This window comes from Gymnoscopelus braueri (genome assembly GCF_963280865.1).
Source record: "Gymnoscopelus braueri genome assembly, chromosome: 4".
In the NCBI taxonomy this organism is placed as follows: domain Eukaryota; kingdom Metazoa; phylum Chordata; class Actinopteri; order Myctophiformes; family Myctophidae; genus Gymnoscopelus; species Gymnoscopelus braueri.
Window position 1 is genome coordinate 55,623,055 of NC_137605.1, and position 20,730 is coordinate 55,643,784.

Genomic DNA, 20,730 nt, shown 5'->3' on the forward strand with positions numbered 1-20,730 from the left:
CCTTATGCCTTCACGTGATTTTATGTTTTTTTTTTATATTTGTTTGTTTTGTAATGTTTTATATGCAAATGTTTTACCCTGATTGTAGCACTTTGAGATTTGTTTCAAATTTTTTTTATTTTTTATTTTTTATTACTCAAGTTGGACTCGTCACTTTGACCTAAAAACTTGAAAAAGTTAAACAGCTCTGGTGATTTAGAATGGTGACATCTGCACTATGTTCCCAAATTATGTCTGTCTTCTGCACGATATACAGTCAAAACCCAGATTCCACGTGTGTGTCACGTTTTATTAGAATGGCACTGTATGCAACACATTATGAATCACTGTATGTATGCAACATTAATATACTCGTACAATACATGATGCATCATACTGTATTTATGAGACATTGATTAGGCCTACTGGTGAACACTTTATAATCTCTCTAGAATCACTCCCAGCTCAAACAGTCCAGTTAAGTCAGGAACATTTGTAAACAACGTTAACAACTCATGTTTGTGCATTTTAAATATAAACATTCTATTAAACAATATTGTATTACCAAATATCCTTTGGTTATACAATAACACAAGCTTGTAGACAATAACACAAGGCAAGCTTGTCAGCTATCTCCACTATTTGTTTGAAATAGTGCTTAAAGTGGTTAAACTGTTCCGCCATTTTGCTGGGGGGTCCCCTGGAGCGTCCTAGAGGACCCCTGGGGGTCCCCAGACCCTAGTCTAGTTGTGGTATAGGCCTAGACAAAAAAGACACGTCAGGTTCATGTTAAACACGTTTACATACATACATAAAGACTGGAACACTCTCATATAACATTGCACTGAGATAGCTGATATGTAAGTCAAAGAACACTCAGATCATTAGAAAGGATTCAGTTCATCTCTTATGGCTTCAGGTCAAACGGCTGTTTAACCCATTAAGACCGGGGAAAGCATCTGTGTCATTTTAGATTTCTTTGGCTATTCAAAAATAGCAGATATACAAACTCATGAGTGCCGCGCTATGAGCTTGTAGATCTGCTATTTTTCTTAAAATCGTGATAAGTTGTGCAAATCTTGGAATATATATTCTACAAAATGTCTTCTCAATCCAGTTTTTTTTTTAAAACTTATGTTGCTATATCAGTGGTGCTCCAACTTTTCCATGTCAAGGACCCCCAAAATGATATGTATTTGGCCGTGGACCCCATCTCAAAATGTGTTTAATTCACAAAACATATATTCAAAGATTTGCAAAAAATCTTGAACATTTGTGCAAATCTTTGAATATATATATATATATATATATATATATATATATATATATATATATATATATATATATATATATATATATATATATATAGAGCATTTTAGAGCATAGATTTTCAACTTTGATCTGTGCTTCTGGGGATTCCTATTTTGAGATGGGGGTCCTTGACATGGAAAAGTTGGAGCACCACTGCTATAGCAACATAGGATTTAGAAGACATTTGTTGAATATAATTATATGCAAAGATTGGCACAAGTGTTCAAGATTTTCCAATTGTAAAAGTTCATTGTAGATCTATTTGTAGATCTATTTTTGAATAGCCAAAGAAATCTAAAATGTCACAGATGTGTTCCCGGTCTTAAAAGGTTAAAAGCCAATGAATGAAAAACAGTGTTAAATAAAAATGAAGAAAAAAAAGAACACCTTGATCTTTACAGATAAACAATATTGTATATCGTCGCTCTAGGGCAGAAACCTTGTATCCCCACGTTTCGTCTTTTAATGTGTTTTTTGTAAATTTAACGCAAAAGAGTGCAGTAACGAAAATAGCAGATCTACAAGCTCACAACGCACCGCGACGTGACATGTTGTGAGCTTGCAGATCTGCTATTTTTGTCTATTGGGTCTTAGAGATATTGAACCAATGAAAAGTATTAATAATCGTGTGGCTAAATGATAACTAAATTGGAACACAGGTAATTTTTTCCCCCATTTCCAACAGTCTTGGACATACAATACAAGGTTTCTGCCTGAACAGCGATGATTATGTCCATCTAAAGTGGTGTGTTGTAACAGTCTATGGTCCTCTACACCTGGCATGGACATGAGTCTTGTATCCTAAGTGTGTCGCATATTATTAGCCTGATATCATTAGCCACGATAAGAGGTTTCCTAGCATTAAAATACATCTCCACTGAAGGAACACATTATGTCCCAGAAAAGGCAAATGGCACACTTGTCATGTCCTCTCTTATATACTGTATATATATTCATGAAAAGAGTTCATTTCCAGACCAATTTACCGTAAATCCTCTAATAGTGACCCAGGCTTTTATTTGTATCAACTGTAGCGAATACCAGTTTTTAATATAATATTATATATATATATATATATATATATATATATATATATATATATATATATATATAAAAGAGGCTTGTATTAGAAGAGAGACTTTTAATTGCTTGTTTCAACAACGCCCCCGGTCATTAATAAAGAGACGTTTTTTAATTGAATAGAGGTCACTATTAGAGGATGTACGGTATCTGCTGGTGTGTCTGACTAAATAAAATGTAAAAATCCGCAAAAGAAAACCCATGACAGTTGTGTTTAGCAGCAACAGGTAAACAGAGGTGAGCTGCAAATAAACAGCTGCATTCAGTAGGAGAACTGCTACACATGCAGCATCAAGCACCAGCATTAACACTGAAAAGCTGCATGATCCCACGCTGGGCAAGACTCGGGCCTGAGTGTCTACGAAATACTGGAATTTGGCGGAAGTAACACCCAAGGAACGTTGAGACTTTACGAATGTGTTTAAACGCGTGTTGTGATTGGTCGAAAAAGAGTCCCGCACTATTAGGGCTGGTAACATTCCTCAGAAATGATATTCGAATATTGGTCTTAAAAATTGGCAGATATTCGAATATATTCGATTATTATTATTATTATTATTATTAAAAAAATTAATTATAAACTATGTTTATTTGACAGGGACAATACAAAAAACAATGTATCAAGTGCTTATCCAATAAAACATATTTAGTTTGTTTTTAAAACTTGATAAAAAAAAATAATAATAATATATATATATATATATATATATATATATATATATATATATATATATATATTATATATATATTTTTGACCATGGACTTCTCTCCTGTGAGATGAGAGAAAAGACTGGGAACATAATCCCAACACCAGTTTCCTCTGTGTCTGCTCTCCCAAATTCACACCTGATCAGCTAACTATCAGTAGCTTTAATGCAACATACTTTTCACATTTACTTTTAGTATACTTCAAGTAAACTTTTAAGATACATGAAACAAAACACATTTTGATTTAGTTTTAGTCATAGCCTTTAGAATAAAATTCTATTCTGATTTAGTCATATTTAAGTCATCTGAAATGTTTAACTTTATGTTTGACTAAATATCATCATTTAACTAAATCTACAGTTGACTTAGTCGACTAAAGAACATTTTGGCAGGCCTTGATGGCTTCATAATGCCTCACTTGTAGATCAGCTACCAAAAATAGCCAAGTAGTCGAGTCGACGAACATTTTTCGTCATAGTTTGTCGACAAAATTAATACTGCTGAGAAGCACGTTGTCTTTTTTATAAACGAATCAACACGAAAAAATATATATACTATATATATATATATATATGTATGTATATACATTTATTTATTTTTCAAATCGACTAAATCGATTATTCTTAATCCCTATTTACATTGTTACGGTGTTGGAACAAAAATTTTAAAAATAGCCAATCTACATGCTTGTACAAACTTGTGGATCTGCTAACCTAACTGCTAAGCTAACCTATTTTAGGGGAACAATCGATTATTTTATTGATTATCGATTTTATAACCGATTAAATCAATTAAATCTGCTTGCATCCCTAGTATAAATACAGCTCTATCATGTCTGTACACTCGCTTGTGCAGTAAACTGTGATTGTCTTGTGCCATTGCATAATATCTCTGCTTACAGTATGTTCTGTCAAATTAACACTACACACTAACGTTGTTCATCCTTTTCCACATCATTAAATATTAAACACTTCATAAGCATAAAGGCCTAATTTATACTCCGTCGCACGGCTGTGTTGTGCACCGAAAACAGCCAATCTACAAGCTCACAACGTGCTGCAGATGTGACACGCTGTGAGCATGTGGAGCGGGTATTTTCGGCGCACGACACAAGTATAAATCTGTCTTAAAAGATGAAAGTGTTCTTCACGTAGGCCTGAACTGAATATGTAACAAATAGAAGAGCACGCACATCCAAACAATAAAAAAAAAGAAAGAGAAAAGTGCAGGGCAGAAGTGAACACCAGTAGAAAAATATAGACTGCACAATGGAATATGCTCCAACCACCAAAAAAGTGACGTTTCGAGCCGGTTGGCTCTTCTGACGGAATGAGGAAACAAAGCGTCACCATTTTGGTGGTAATAAACCCATTACTTTTGGAGCATATTCCAGTGTGCGGTCTCTATTTTCCTAACTGAATATGTAAAAGGTCCAAGGGAACAGAATTGTGAGTATGGGTGGGTTCTGAAATACGCTCTGAGAATCTTCTCCCATCTCAGAGCACTGTGCTTTTGATGTCATAGAGCTACTCTGATATCAGTTAATTTATCCACGTTGTTGTTACTTGTGTCAATTTATTAATTTATTTATTAAGTAGCCGTGTAATAAGCATGATAATCAATGGGAAGCGGGTTCTCTCAAACTTGCTCATATCCAAGGACCCCAAATAGGCTCTATGCACTGCAGCCATATTGGAAATAAATTGGGCCTCTTCCTTACTTCCTTTACAGGTGTTACCAATGATACTAATGAAGGCTCTGTTCTATTCTGGTCAAACAGAGGTCAGGGTGCTGATATTGTGCATGTTGGCTCACTGGAAACACTCTGCTACACCAGTGGGTCTCAAAGTGTGGTCCAAGGACCCTCATGGTTCCTCATGGCACCCTTACGGGTGTGTAACTCTGAGAGTGTACACATGGAACCAAATGGACCTGTAAGGGTCCATTTGGTTCCATTTGTATACTCTCAAGAGGTATGGGGGTCCTTGAAATTACAGTTTGAGAACCACAAGGGAGGGGCTAGAGCATGGTGATTCTGAGGAGGAAGGGACAGATGGATCACCGTGCCAAAAAACATGGCTCCCCATCCGCTTCCGTTCTATCTCCTTCTCTAAAACCCCTATAACTCCTAAACTTTTTACGCTGGGGAAAACGACTCATTTTGTATGCACGATAGCTCCGCCATTGTTACTCGCGTGAGAGATGTTATCGTTCCAGGCGTTAGCCAGGACCATCGTGCAAAATGCACGCATGCTTTGTTTCAAATGGATTGCTCGTCTTGGAGTCTAGAGCTTAAACAGCGCTGCGCAGCTCAACGGTGAGATTTCTGGCACCGAACGTAATCTGTCATTATAAAATTCTGGCACTCAATGTGTTAATTAGTATAATTGGTAACACCTGTGAATGAAGTAAGGAAGAAGCCCGATTTCTTTCCAATATGGCTGCTGTGCATATATAATAACGGATTTCGATTTCTCTGGGAGGTTTATACTTCAACAAGTCAACAAGACATTTATGAAATTATCGTGTAACCATCAATGAAATTGATCACATCCCTACTATATACATACCTATGTATGTATAACCAACTATATGCAATCTGTAGGCACTTTAAACTGTGGTAGCAGAAACCTCACATTTCCATATCCCAACTAGTTTTTGTCATGTGATGATAGTGGTGGGGGCGTGTCTTTGTGTCATGTGATGGCGGTGGGGGCGTGTCTTTCAGAAGGTGCTCTCCAGAGTGTTGTACTTGTCTTTGAAGTTCTTCAGCTCCAGGAAGTGTTTAGGTCTCTTGGCACGTTGCTGTGTGGAGGAAGCTGATTGGTTGCTGGTGTGGGAGGGGGAGGAGCACGAGGGGAAGGGCGGGGCCTCAGGCGTCATGGACAGGTCTTTGGCGGCAGACTGGTGATGCTGGTCCACCAAGGACATACTGCTCTGAGATTTAACCCTAGAGGACACAGATAAGATAAGATAGCGTGTAGCATACGGTGATAATATTCTGAATCTCAAAATAGAGGACACTCTGCCCGACCTCTGAAAATAATTACGTTTAACTCAAAAGGTGCTTTATGTGTTTATTTCAAGTAATGCCTCTTCTGTATGAACAGACAATTCAGCTATGTACCAAAATGTCTCTCTAAGAATTCATAGGCTTAATTTATCTCTAGCAATACCCTACTCTTCTGCATTTAACAAATATTATTTTATTTTATTATTTTTACAACATGGTAAGGTAAATACAACATGAATGACTTACACAGAGGCTAGTTCAGTGAGAGCTTCCTGATACTTCACAAATTCTGCTTCACCAAAAACCTAAAGACACACGCACACACACACACACACACACACAAGTAGGGGTCAAATCAGGGGCTGGTTAAGCTACTGGTTCTCAAACGTTTTCTTTTTATTTTTTTAACCAGCTCAGTGGTCTTATAGTGGTTATAGTGTCCACCCTGAGATTTGGAGGTCGGAGATTCGATTCCCCTGCCAGGTCATACCAAAGACTCTAAAAATGGGACCCAATGCCTCCCTGCTTGGCACTCGGCATCAAGGGTTGGATTGGGGGGTAAGTCCCTGTGACATATTAGTTTGGTATGCATTGAGCCACGGACCCCCATAACTCTGAGAGTGTACACATGGGTCCATTTGGTTCCATTTGTACCCTCTCAGAGTTACAGACCTGTAAGGGTCCATTTGGTTCCATTTGTACACTCTCAGAGTTACAGACCTGTAAGGGTCCATTTGGATCCTAACTCAGCAATTTAGCTGGGGATCCCCTCAAGGACCCCAGGGGGTCCCCGGACCCCACTCTGAGAACCAATGGGTTAAGCAAATAAGCACATGTTCTGGAGACTGAAGGAGACACTTGAAACATCAACCTCAGCATCTGAACAATACATTTTATACTATCTCTCATGTTGTGAGCTTGGAAATCACTTCTTGGTGGCAAGTGACACTGTTGTATAGCAGAGTATGAACTCAAAAGGCATGAATACACCGTGCTGTGAGTGCAGACCAAGTGAAATGATGTGCTGTATAGAAGCTGATAAGAGACAGTAACAATAACTCAATAAATTGAAGTTATTATTTAGACACAAGCTCTTTTAATTTGTTCAATATTTATAAAACCCACATACAGATTTAACTACTTTAAACCTGGCATCCCTATTTTGGGGCATGTCATTATAGGCCAACATTTAAAAAAAAAAATGTCATATGTTGTGAGCGTGTACAACTGCTATTCTTGCAGATTTTGTGCGACACTGTCATATTATGCTATAAGATAGGGCATACAAAAACATACAAAGGTTGACAATATGCATGCATGTATAATAAATATCGTTGCTGTCGGGTGGTAACCTTAATGCCCAAAACTGTTACTTTTCAGGAAATGGGAAGAAAGAACCATGTGTTCCAATGGATCCAATGTAGTTATTATTTAGTCACAAGCCTCTTGTTAATACTTTTCATTGGTTCAATATTTATAAACCCCACAGATGCACAGGTGCACTGTCGTAGCCTAACAGCAGTGTGTCTGTGACACCAGTTGTAGACACACAGCAAATTGGGCCGTCACCAGAGGGGATTGTGAGGTGCAGTCTAGATGCACAGCCTTTGCACAAAATTCCTTTTCAGTTAAAGGAAGCACCATTTGGAACAATCTACCCACTAACATAAGAGAGTGTCCATCCTTTACATCTTTTAAGGTCCAACTAAAAGGATGGATCATGGACAATCTAACATTTTAAATAGGCTAAAATGTAGGTTTTTCTAGTTTTCTTGAGTGTCTTGTATTTCATGTCAAAACTATGCCTTTTTGACAGTTGCTTTTCCTCTTTCCTCTCTGTTTGCACCCTTTTAGTAATGTTTATATGAGCTCTTTTTTGTAATGTTGCTTGTTTTCTGTATGGGGACTACGGATGGAAATTAGCATTCTTGCTAAATCCGGTGTATTTACACAGCATTGTATGTGTGGTGTTCATTAATATGCACTGTTCCGTCCAAATAAACATATAAATAATAGCTTAGTTTTTATTGAGTTTTCGTCAGTGAAAAAAGTAAGTGACAAACATTTTTCATCATGGTTTTAGTCGACAAAATGAAACACGTTATCACTCATACCTCGGTGCCGTGACGTGCGCTGTCGTAGCCGTGCAGCAGTGTGTCTATCAGTGAGCTGGCAGTGTCCTGGATGACAGGATGAGAGTTCCTCAGCTCCAGGAGCCACGTACGGAACCTTTTCCCCGTCAGGGCGCTGGGTGTGCCTCCCAACTCCCGGAATGGTAGATCTGACCCAGTGAAAAACAAACCACATGTTAACCACATAAAATAAACGAAAAAGCCACAAGAGATTGTGGTTTTCATGACTCTTTGTCTTTGGTAAATTATCGTTCTGATCAGCGTTGCTTTGCTTCATTGTTGACATCAACCTGATGCCCGACTTTATTTAATATGCTGAGATGATCAGGTAAGCGCAAAAGTTAATTGACCTCAAGGGACGTAGTTCTGTACCACAAATACTGTAGACGGACCCCAAAGCTGTTGAGAGAGAGTACAATACCCCCATAGACTTACGTTGTAAACGGATAATATTCACATAATATTTTTTTTGGGGGGGACCAATTTACAGTTGTTTATGCGTGCTCGGATAGAACAAAAACAAGATGAATGCATAAGTAATGTGATGGTGTTGCAACTCTTTCAATGGGTCAGGATGGAGCCCTCACCACCACTCCCCTCTCCTCCCCTCTCCTCTCCTCTCCACTGTGAGTAAGTGTGTAACTGGATATGACATACGTCAGTGCTGGTAGGGTAAAACTATTTAGTAACTTTAGTTTATAAAGACATAAGACGGGAGCCGTCTTTCATCGTCATCCATTTGGTTCTATGTGTACACTCTAAGAGTTATAGACCTGTAAGGGTCCATTTGGTTCATAACTATCAGTCATTTAGCTAGGGACACCCTGGAACCCCCTCAAGGGCCCCTGGAAGAATATTAACAAGCAGTGGATGTCAAACATGAAGGAAGTCATGCTTACCAGTGTCCCTAATGGCATCTAGCGCCCTCATCCTGTAGAGGTAGTCATAGCAACCTGCAAAACACACACACACACACACACACACACACACACACACACACACACACACATTTAACATCTTTATTTGCGTTCACATTTTAACAATACATTCTTGAACACAAACAATAGTAGATGCACAAACTTGGAAAAAACTCAACGACAAGTATTTCAGAATACAGATCACGGTTACAGGAAGCATCGCCTCCTCCATATATGGTGACTGCCAATTATCACAGACATTGAACAGAATTTTGCCAATGCATTAGCTTTTGGCTTGGGCATTCCTGCAATCTGCAGGCCTCTCACAACTGATTTATGGACATTACCGAGGCTTCCAAATATGAACACAAGCAGTTTACATTTGTAACCAAGCTGCATGATCGCATCCTTAAGACGTTGGTACTTAAGCACCTTGGTAAGGAATGCCTCTTCCAGGCTGTGATCAAATGTACATGCCACTTCCAAAATGGTCACTTCTCTACTGTCCTCATCAACAACAACAACATCTGGTGTATTAGCTGTGACATCTGAAAAGGCATAATTTTCATTATTGTGCATGAACATGGCAGTTGAAACACAAGAGTGCTTATACATTTTGGCAGATGATGAAACATATGAAGTTATGTCCTTAGCTAATAGGTCAACAATTCTGTCATGCCTAGCAATGTACATTCCCTTATATACATGGCAGCCGTTCAGAATATGTGACAGAGTTTCAGTAACTGGAGTGTGGTCATGGTGCAGACAATGAGGAGGAAACGTATTAGGGTACCACAGAGAAAGATTGAGTCTGGTTGGGAGGACCTGTAATCTGGCTGACTGTAAAGGTGATTATATCCTCATCAACTGCATCATTTTTTGAATATTGTGTGAGAGACGGTGTGATCTGCAGTAGGAAAGCTAGCTTTCCTTGTAGTTTTAAACCAGTCCAGGGTTGTTGTTGGTTCTGCTGTTGTAACATTACAAGGTACCTCCGTGCATTAACTGGTGATAAATGATGTTCTTTATCAATAACAGTAGCCCTTACTGAGATCATACAGTTGGTAATAATGTCCTCAGAAACTGCTACAGTGTCTGAGTCAGGTCGAAGTGTAGGGCTACTCCGGTTCTCACACAGAGGTCATTGAGGTCAGGCCAATCTGACGACACCCCGAACCCAGTAGCATGCGAGTCCATTTCAAGGTTGGGCTTTCTTTTGAACCCCAGGAAACTTGGCTCACCCTCTCTTGCCAGGGAGACTTTACGCCGTTTCATACCTAGAAACAGAGAAGATCTAGCAAGTTCCCTGACAGTCTTGTCATCACTGTTTAGCATGCTTAGCAGGTGAGCCAGCCTTGTGGCATAATATATCCACTCCACATTTGGGACGCCAAACCCACCCCCCTGTTTGGACTGGAAAATAATGTCTCTGGTGGAGTGGGTGTTAAGTCCAAACAAAATTAACTATTTTGTCGTTTTGTTCACTAAGTGTTTTGCATGCTAGGTGAACGTTGGAGAAGAGATGTTGAATTCTGGACAGGGTAACCTGCCTGATAGCCTCCAACTTCATTAGCAGTGGCAGCGGTGAAGCATCAATCAGGTTCAGCCTGGATGTAAACTCAGTCGTGATGTAGTAAACCTGTTCTTTCCATTCTCCAGCTATGCTAAATCTATGACCTAAGTAGTTGTATGTCTTATGTAGGTCATACACACTAATCGGTTCTGAGTTGATGGTAAATTCAGGACGCTTGTCAGTCTTAGATTTATACCAGCGGTTGCCGCCACTACGTCTCTGGTAAAGAACAGCACACTTAGAGTGTTTTGCCTCAAAACCGGACCAGTCTAGAAAAGCGTCTGTTCTAGAGAGCATATTCTTAATAACACTCTCTTCCCGAGATGCTAGCTGTACGTCGTCCGCATAACCCTGGACGGGGTTTGGGGAAAACACATTCGGTGGGGCACAATCACACAACCACTTTATCCACTCATTGATGGCAAGAACAAAGTTAATGGCACTCCATGGGCAGCCTGTTTTAATGCCTACTTGGAGAGGAATTGGGTCTGTGAGTTGTTTTACACACACACACACACACACACACACACACACACACACACACACACACACACACACACACACACACACACACACACACACACACACACACACACACACACACACACACACACACACACACACACACACACACACACACACACACACACACACACACACACACACACACACCAATTGTGTGTGTGAACATCATAAACTCTGAGTGTTCAAATGGAACCGTGAGGGTCCATTTGGTTCCATGTGTACACTCTCAGAGTTACAGACCTGTAAGGCTCCATTTGGAACCCCCCTATAGGAATCGCTTAAGGGAACCGTTAAGGAATGGGACCGTTAAGAGGGAATCATTAAGGAACCGGAATCGTTAAAGTCCTAAACCTAAAGGATCCCAACCTGTGTGTGTGTGTGTGTGTGTGTGTGTGTGTGTGTGTGTGTGTGTGTGTGTGTGTGTGTGTCCATACCAGTGTGTGGCCCAGATGTCAGTCTGTCATCATCATGTGACAGCAGACGGGGTTCAAACTTGATTCTTTGGACCTTGGTGAGTTTGGAGTCGATCTCCTGTCTGAGCTCCTATGATCACACACACACACACACACACACACAGGTTGTCAACATGGGGTCCGGGGACCCCCAAGGGTCCTTGAGGGGGTGCCCAGCTAAATGAGTAATATGGCATCAAAACGTAACCACTTTAACCCTACTGTATATACATCAGCTATTTGAAAATAGCCAATCTGCAAGCTCACAATGTGTCACGAAAAGACACTCCGGATTGGACACAGTGTTTGTCCTCAAATGTGTCTTATTACAGAATGTGCCATTAGCAGGCCATCATATGAAGCTATTTTAATAAGATGGAATATAAACATTATAAAGATTAATACCATGTCCCTACATTAGGCCTGTCAGTTCTCCTCTATAATCCCATTCGAATTTCAATATTTGAATATATATTATATAATTATATAAAACAATTTATAGTTGTGCAAAAATAAACACCCACGTGCTCTAATAACAGGCCAAACAAAATAGTGAAACCAACTATATTAGTTAAGGGTTATGACTTTAATTTAGGTTCATTTTCAGTTTTTTTGATAAGAGGAGTGTATTGGTGCTCTCTCTCGTCTGTGACCTATCACCGCTTTATGTCTGTGCATTCCTGTCTAGTGCCTGTTTTTGTTTCAGTGTACAACAGTGTCACGCAGGGAACACAGCTGACCTACAAGCCCACACAGCGTTGCATCAGCGACGCGGTGTGGGCTTGCAGATCGGCTGAGGCGGAGCTACAGCTTAACTGCATGTCGCACAGAGAAGCAGAGCTGAGCTCCTCTACATTACAGACGGACAATGTTACATAAAAACTTTCACTGTTGTCATAATTATTAAAGTCGAATCATGAAATACGTTCTGACAGCCCTACCCTGCATGTTGGGTGCATAGGGTATTTTTTACCTTCTTACCTAGTAGAATGTAGGGTGTTATTTATTACCTTTAGTAGAACATATGGTAATTATTACTTTTTACCATACAACGGTAAAATATTATTACCATATGTTCTACTAAAGGTATTTGTGTCCTAGGGGAACATAGTGTGTTATTTCTTTACCTTTAATGGGACATAGGGTCATTATTTTTACCTTGGGTCCGTTGTGTCCTAGGGGAACGTGAGGTCCTCTGCGAGACTTGACAGCAAACCTCATGATCTGACGTTTGACAAAGATGAACAGCAAAACAAACACCTATAGTGACCAGAAGAGACACACAATGTTTATGTTTTTACTACACTGAAATATATAATAATAATAATAGTAAGCACTTTTTTTTAAAGGCTGTGTTACACTCATGCTTAACAAAATAATTGAAACACACTTAAAATAGGCAAATAAAACTTAAAAAAATGTATATACATCGTTGCTGTCAGGCAAAAACCTTGTAAACATACCTTTTTTTGCATAAGTTAATGCCCTACTTTGTGTCTTATAAAGTAGCTAAAATAGCAGATCTACAAGCTCACAACGTGTCACGATGCGACACGTTGTGAGCTTGTAGATCAGAAATTTTCAATATTTAAAAAGTGTGAAAGTGTGAAAGTGAAAGCTGTGAAGTGTGTGTGGGGCAGGGACAGATTAACCCCAGTGCGGACCCCCTGGGCCAATCCTCTTTTAAGGCCCCTCCTGCCCCTCGGTTTTAACCCATTAAGACCTGAGGCCGATTCTACAAATGTATACTAACAGTTTTCTGAAAAACATATGCTGCTATATATATCAGTGGCGCCCAAACTTCTTCATGTCAAGGACCCCCAACAGTATTTGACCGCCAACCCCCCTATCTCAAAATATTTTGTTCCAGGGACCCCCCAGAAGCATAGAGTTAGAAATGGTCGCTTTAAAAGAATATATTGCTCAAGATTTGCCTAATCTTTCACAATTACATTTTTTTTTGCAGATCTACAAGCTCGTAGCGCGGCATGAAGTGACTCGCTATGAGCTTGTATATCTGCTATTTTTGAATAGCCAAAGTATATAAAATAATGCTTTTTAGCTCAAATCTAAAATGACAGAAATGCTTTCCCAGTTTTAATCGGTTAAAGGGATAGTTCACCCAAAACAAATCTATCGTTTAGTCACCCCATTGTTTTTGTCACATTCCTAAGCCAATAATTTGACTAAATATAAAACAAAATTTCCACAAATTCAAGTCCCCATGGGGTGACAAATCGATAGGGAAAAAAAGTCATTTTGGGGGTGAACTATCCCTTTAAGGTTGTGTGGGTCTAGAAAGCGCCTGTAGACATTTCATCATACAGGATTTACAGTCAGTAACCTAAACAGTATGTGCATATATTACATGCAAATATATATATATATTTGCATGTAATAATAATAACCTTAACTTGTGCAGTCTTGCGGACATGCCGTACCAGCATTTCACTGCTTGTAACCATATGAGAGTGACATAAATTATTCTAACTAGGGCTGTCATGATTATGACATTTTACTTGATGATTAATTGCTATTAACAATTTGTGTTTCTGTCGTTGAACGTTGGACCATTATGAATACAAAAATACATTTCTGTTTGGCTTTTAGGCTTCATAAAAAACGGAGCAGATATGACAAATAACATACATATTTAATACTTTATTCTTAAACAATTTTTCAGACTTAAATGATTATGATGATTACGTTATTAAGAATAACTGATTATCTCAAAAATAATTATGATTAGGCGATCATGTAATAATTGTGACAGGCCTACTTCTAACCACTGCTGTAAATACAGAGGAGGGGCCCACACAATTGATATTTGATAACCTCTACATTTCAGTTTAGTAAATTATTGTCGATGGCCTCGCGGCCCAGTTCCCTCCCCAAGGGCCCTACAACGGCTAATCCAACAATGCATGCACCTCATGGTACCATATAGCACCACAAAAGGCATTAAACTGGTTAAACTTTGCCTGACACCTACAACTCATCTAACCCCTGCTCATTATGCTAGGGTGGGATGGCTCAGGGAAGAGGACAGAGTACAGCAACTTGCAATGGGCCTGGTCTACAACAGTGTGGTTCTCAAACGTTTTCATGTCAAGGACCCCCAAAATGATATATATATGGCCGCAGACCCCCCAACTCAAAATATTTTGTACCAGGGACCCCCCAGAAGCAAAGATTTGGGTTACAAATGTTCGCTTAAAAAAAAGAGAGATATAGATATATATATATATATATATATATATATATATATACATACATACATATATATATTCAAAGATTTGCACACATTTTCACAATAAAACAAAATTGCAGATCTACAAGCTCATAGCGTGGCACTCTGTGCCGGGCTATGAGCTTGTAGATCTGCTATTTTTGCAAAGCCAAAGTATAAAATAATTATGGTTCAAGTGATTAAAATGATTGTGACGCCATATTAACTCATTTTGCTGGGGACCCCCTGGTACCCCTGGGGGGGGACAAGATACACTACAGTGTAGTGTATTGACTACACCACAAAGACACCCATGTACCTGTCAAACTACTTCAATAGCATAAAAGACACACACAAGGCACAACACCAGAAGGAGCCCCACTGGTCTCACTCTGAACCCAGTTTCGGCACAAAAATGGGGTCAAATTTGTTCTACTGTTATGCCACCAGGATGTGGAATGCCCTACCAACAGGCATACAAAAGTGACTCCTTACCCTCCTTCAAAACCGCTCTAAAAGAGCACCCACACACACACAACTGTTTACTTCATTGGTTCTTAAAGTGGGGTCCGGGGACCCCCAGGGTTCCTTGGGGGGGTTCCAGGGGGTTCCCCAGCAAAATGTGTTAATATAGCATCACAATAATTTTAACCACTTTGACCTTTTATACTTTGGGCTATTCAAAAACAGCAGATCTACAAGCAGCTCATAGTGCGGCACAGAGTGCCGTGCTATGACTCTGAGCTTGTAGATCTGCTATTTTTGAAAAATGTTGAACATTTGTGCAAACCTTTGAATATATATATTTTTAAAGCAAACCTCTGTAACTCAAATCTTTGCTTCTGGGGGGTCCCTGGAACCAAATATTTGAGATGGGGGTCTGCAGCCAAATACATTATCATTTTGGGGGTCCTTGACATGAAAAAGCTTGAGAACCACTGGTCGACTGTAGGCTACATATCTTTCTTTCATATGATAATTTGTGCATATTGTATATTCTTGTTTTTTGTCTTTAAATGTCTAGATGAATTGAATAATGAATACACAGGACCTTAATGGAAACAAGCCCTAGCTTATTGGCTTATCCTGTCAGGATTATTTTGTATAAATCTGTGCCAGCGTGCCTTGTCTTGCAAACTGTTAATAAAGTATTCAATCAATGTATTTTATCAAGTTTGACTTTTACTTTCGTGTCTATAGTCTTGGTATGTACCCCCCTAATAGTCACTGGACATCCGCGCGGAAAGCCCGTACTTCTCCATACATGCACAAACAAAACATATAAAGTGCTGACCCTGTAGCCACGGATGTTAACTCGACATTCGGAACGCGTGTTCACAGTATTAGTCCCTATGTTTCAATAAATATGTGTTTTATTCCCGTCTGTTTCGGATTCTGACGGAAGTTCCCTTTATTTCTCAAAGGGCGGTAGTGGCGGGGCGCATCAGGTAAAAGCCGGTATTACACTCAATGTAAACAGGAAGTAAACGAGGGGGAGAAATGGCGTTCAGGCACAGACGGAATTAAAACACATCTATTGAAAAACACGGTATAATACATTGCACAAAGATTCCGAATACCGAGATAACATCTTTGGCTACTGGGTAAGCATCTTATATTTTGCATTTGTACATGTTTCGAGAAAAAGGACACTCTGGGGGGGTGCTAGCCAAGATATCATAGACATGCACATGTCAAAGTCGATCAAATACATCTATGATAGTCTTGATCGATGGCTAGCCTTTAACCATTAATAACAATGTAATAATCCATAATAACTCACCAGACTGCCGTATGCCATCACCAGCACCACATTCACACTGGACAGAGGAGCATCAGACCTCATCATCAAACACTATCCTATCAATTATGATAATAATTTGTTCATAACTCAACAAACTCTCATAATATAAATTATTATATAATAATCATGACATAGCTTAAGCAGTAAAAAAAAATCCTAAAGTGCTGCGATCGAGAAAAAAAACTGCAACTTTTCTGTCGCTGCGTTACACCTAAACTGTTCACCTATTGAATTGTGCTACGCCCGTATATAGATTTTTTTTGCACACTGGATACAGACTATTTAAGTGAGCATTAGGGACATCTGGGCACCTCGATATGAAATTGGCTATTTGCCCAAAAAAAATGTGTGTGTGTGTATATATATATATATATATATATATATATATATATATATATATATATATATATATTATATTACATTGAATTAATTAAAACATTAAATGTTTCAACAAAAAAAAAACGAATAATCTGGGGGGAAAATAGGTATTTTCGAAACATTTTAACAACACACATCTTGTATGGGGGTCCCTGGCATAAAATATTTTCAGATGGGGGCCCGGGGTCTTCAGACAAATACATATTAATTTGGGGGTCCGTCCATGACATGAAAATGAAACACCGGTTTAAACAACATTAGGAAGCCCACATAAGCAACTACACTAGAAACAAGCCCAAAAAAACGCAACCAGCAAGGCCGCTACTACCAATATTTACAAGCAACTTAACAGAAAAACAAGCCTAAAGTCGCTTATAATAAGCAGACATGGCAGACATGGCAACGCTGGTTGTGAGGTTTATCGTAAGATGCAAACGGAATTATCTCTAGTCACGGAATTCTATAGGTCACCAATGTCGGTGTGATCTCGTGCCTGGATTTGTTGACTTCCGGGATAATCACGTGATGTCGCAAGAGGATCGTTGACGTCACGTCGTGAGTTTTGTGTTCCGTGTCGCCACCTGCTGGTCAAACAGTGAACGACGGTTCATTTCAATCAATAGACCAATTATTTGTTTACCAACATTGAGACTGGACGCACAGGTGATTGTTTCATGCAATCAATTCCCAACATATTGTTTCGGGGTGCAGCTGGTTTCAGTTCATTCAACCTCCTCTTGTGTGTTGGCTGGTGAGGCGCGTCCTAGCGAGACATGACAGAATGGGTTTCTTTTGGTGCCGGCCTGCGCGCGCATACTGGTTCTTCAGTATGAAGTTGTCTGTTAAGGGGTCTATAAGGTTGGTAAGAATTGTCAGTTTCATTCAGTGAGTGGTGTAAAGTAACTAAGTACATTTACTCAATTACTGTACTTAAGTACAATTTTGAGGTATTTTTTACTTTACTGGAGTATTTCCAATTTTCAGTACTTTTACTTCTAGTTTTACTTTGTAGATTTAGATTTTTATTACAAAACACACATTAACCACTTTAGGCTACTGTATATATTTCGGCTATTTGAAAATAGCCGATCTACAAGCTCACAATGCCTGGCATCGCGACGCATTGTGAGCTTGTAGATCTGCTATTTACAAAGAATATACATACATTTGAAAACTTGTGAAATGGGACATTCTGCATAATGAGTACTTTCTACGTTTGGTACTTTAAGTACATTTTGATACCAATACTTTTCAACTTTTACTCAAGTACATTTGCAATTCCGGACTTTTAAGTATTTCTACATTGTGGTATTGATACTTTTACTGAAGTAAAACATTTGAGTACTTTTTACACCACTGATTGTCAGTTTCATTCCTTACATATTAAGGCAGATGAACAGGTTGACGTCCATTGTCTTAAGATAATTCAACATCCAGTTATGAAGGCCATACGGCACCATGATTGATTGATTGATTGATTGATTGATTGATTGATTGATTGATTGAATACTCTATTAGTCAGACATGTAAACAGCACATGTACAGTCAGACATTTAGGCTAAAAGGATAACACAAACAAAGTCCTTGTTTCCATTGTGGTCCTATGTATTCAATTCATCAACATAGCATAACATAAGTTGTCTGTAAGGATTCCAAGTACACATAAAGCAGGATGTTTCCCTGTCAGATAACCTGGCTTTGTTTTAACCGCCATTTTAATCCAATGTCATTGTGTCAGCTGCATGCTTTTCCAGCGTTCAGTAGCCTAGCACAGTGGTTCTCAACCTTTTCAGGCCGCAACCCCCTCAGTTCCACAGATAAATATTGTGAAAATAGCAGATCTACAAGCTCACAATGCTTTGCAACGCGAGGCGTTGTGAGCTTGTTGATCGGCTATTATTTGACATTTTGTCCGATTTTTTACCAGTTTTTATAGTATGGTTTGTTGATTACTTTTGATGCAGTATAATGGTCTTTTTCCTTTTTTTGGTATTAGGTATTAAAAGTCCTTAAATTGTCACTTCACTGTCCTCTGGGGATCCCCCCCAAAATCATGTGGGGACCTCCCTGGGGGTCCCGACCCACAGGCTGAGAACCACTGGCCTAGCAGGTAGAGACTATATTTGACCTTGAGTTGTTAAAATGAGACATTTGTATAAATTAGATATTTGATATTCATTTTATTAGACACGCCCCCTTCCTATACAAACCCATTATAACTTCAAACTCAATTTTTAACATGTTAGATTCATCAAAAACACCTTAGTTCTGGTGACTCAACATGCCCTCCTAATACGTGAGGGGGACGTGTTTTATTTATATATTTTATTACATTTTTTTACTGTATTACATTTTTGAGTAGACGATAAAATTACCCCATTTGTTTTTAAAAGTGAAATATCCCTTTAAGCCAGATAGAACCTTTAAGTGATAGTCCAGGATACATGTGTTATTCTCCATGATTCCCTATAAAGAACTCCAGGACAGGACTTCAGTCATGTCAATGCTGTAAGGCACAAACTAAGGCATGTGACAGTGTTGTTGACATACCTTCCAGCTCACACTGAGTTAAATACTGTCTCACACTTTGCACGGTGTGTGTGTGTGTGTGTGTGTGTGTGTGTGTGTGTGTGTGTGTGTGTGTGTGTGTGTGCGTGTGCGTGTGCGTGTGCGAGAGAGAGAGAGAGAGAGATCTACTTCCTGTAGAGAACACAGCATGTCATTCTTATATAGTGGGTGTGAGTGTTGAACACTGAGAGGCTCTTTATATGAAACCCCACTGACTGACTGACTGTCTGATAACTCAGTCTGCTGTGTGTGGAGTCATGCATGAACACTACTGGACCACTGGATCATTGAATGAAGGTGAGAATGACCCTTTGTCGTCAAACATCATCTTTCATGCATTTATCCTGCATTCATATTGCCACACATTGCATTTGTATTGTATTATTTTAATGCTGCAGAGCCCAATCAGGATTTTCGTTCTTCAGTTTTATGTAAAGCTCTTTATAAGTTTGAGTGCGATATTAACAAAATATGACTATATTATATTGTAATAATAATAATAATAATAATTAATATCATTATTATTAGTATTAGTATTAGTATTATCAGTAGTATTAGTATTAGTAGTAGTATATTAAGTTATTTGTTTTGTTTTATAAATAATCTTTGAGTACCGACACGACAAGCACTCTTAAGGTTTTTTCCCCCCTTTTTTATAGAGCGGCAGCTGCTATATTATATTATTATTGTGTAATGATTATGATTTTGTAACTGTAATTTCTACTGACTACGTATTCCCCTTTGGGAGGAAGCAGAATCTACTGCATGCTTGCAAGTGTTCATTTTGACAGCAAAGTTTGATTTAGTTATAGTCATATTTTAGCTCACAACGTGTGAGCTTGTACATCGGCTATTTTCGGAGCATGACAGCAAGCATAAAATGACTTAGTTTCAATTTTATTAAAGTGTCAAATCACAACAAGTTGTCTCAAGACACTTAACATGTAGAGCAGAGACCCGGCAGGCCCACCCTGAGCAAGCAATTGTGCGACAGTGGCAACGAAAAACTCCCCCTTAACTGGAAGAAACGTCAGGCAGACCCTAGGCTCTAGGGTGGGCGG

At 39.0% G+C, this 20,730-nt stretch overlaps 2 protein-coding genes across 2 annotated transcripts in view; one reads left to right on the plus strand and one right to left on the minus strand.

The window, feature by feature from the left end:
* Positions 1-3,128: 3,128 nt before the first annotated feature.
* LOC308084772 (protein C1orf43 homolog) lies at positions 3,129-16,892 on the minus strand. The gene is made up of 7 exons (XM_080427638.1): positions 16,703-16,892; positions 12,849-12,950; positions 11,673-11,781; positions 9,123-9,176; positions 8,206-8,372; positions 6,338-6,396; positions 3,129-6,028 (listed from the first exon to the last, which is right to left on the minus strand). The coding sequence occupies exons 1-7, from the start codon at positions 16,766-16,768 to the stop codon at positions 5,803-5,805; spliced, it is 783 nt and encodes a 260-aa protein (XP_080283764.1). The 5' UTR covers positions 16,769-16,892; the 3' UTR covers positions 3,129-5,802.
* A 2,953-nt stretch (positions 16,893-19,845) lies between these two features.
* LOC308084345 (uncharacterized protein) overlaps positions 19,846-20,730 on the plus strand; it is a 32,104-nt gene continuing 31,219 nt past the window's right edge. Inside the window, exon 1 of the mRNA XM_080426951.1 lies at positions 19,846-19,966. The gene's annotated coding sequence lies outside the window, so the exon portion shown is untranslated. The remainder of the gene's footprint in view (positions 19,967-20,730) is intronic.

Coding starts and splice junctions, on each gene's coding strand:
- LOC308084772 (XM_080427638.1), bottom strand. CDS start 16,768: ATGATGAGGTCTGATGCTCCTCTGTCCAGTGTGAATGTGGTGCTGGTG. Junction 11,782..12,848: donor TAGGACACAACGGACCCAAG/GTAAAAATAATG, acceptor GTGTGATCATAG/GAGCTCAGACAGGAGATCGA. Junction 6,397..8,205: donor GCGCACGTCACGGCACCGAG/GTATGAGTGATA, acceptor GTGTGTCTTTAG/GTTTTTGGTGAAGCAGAATT.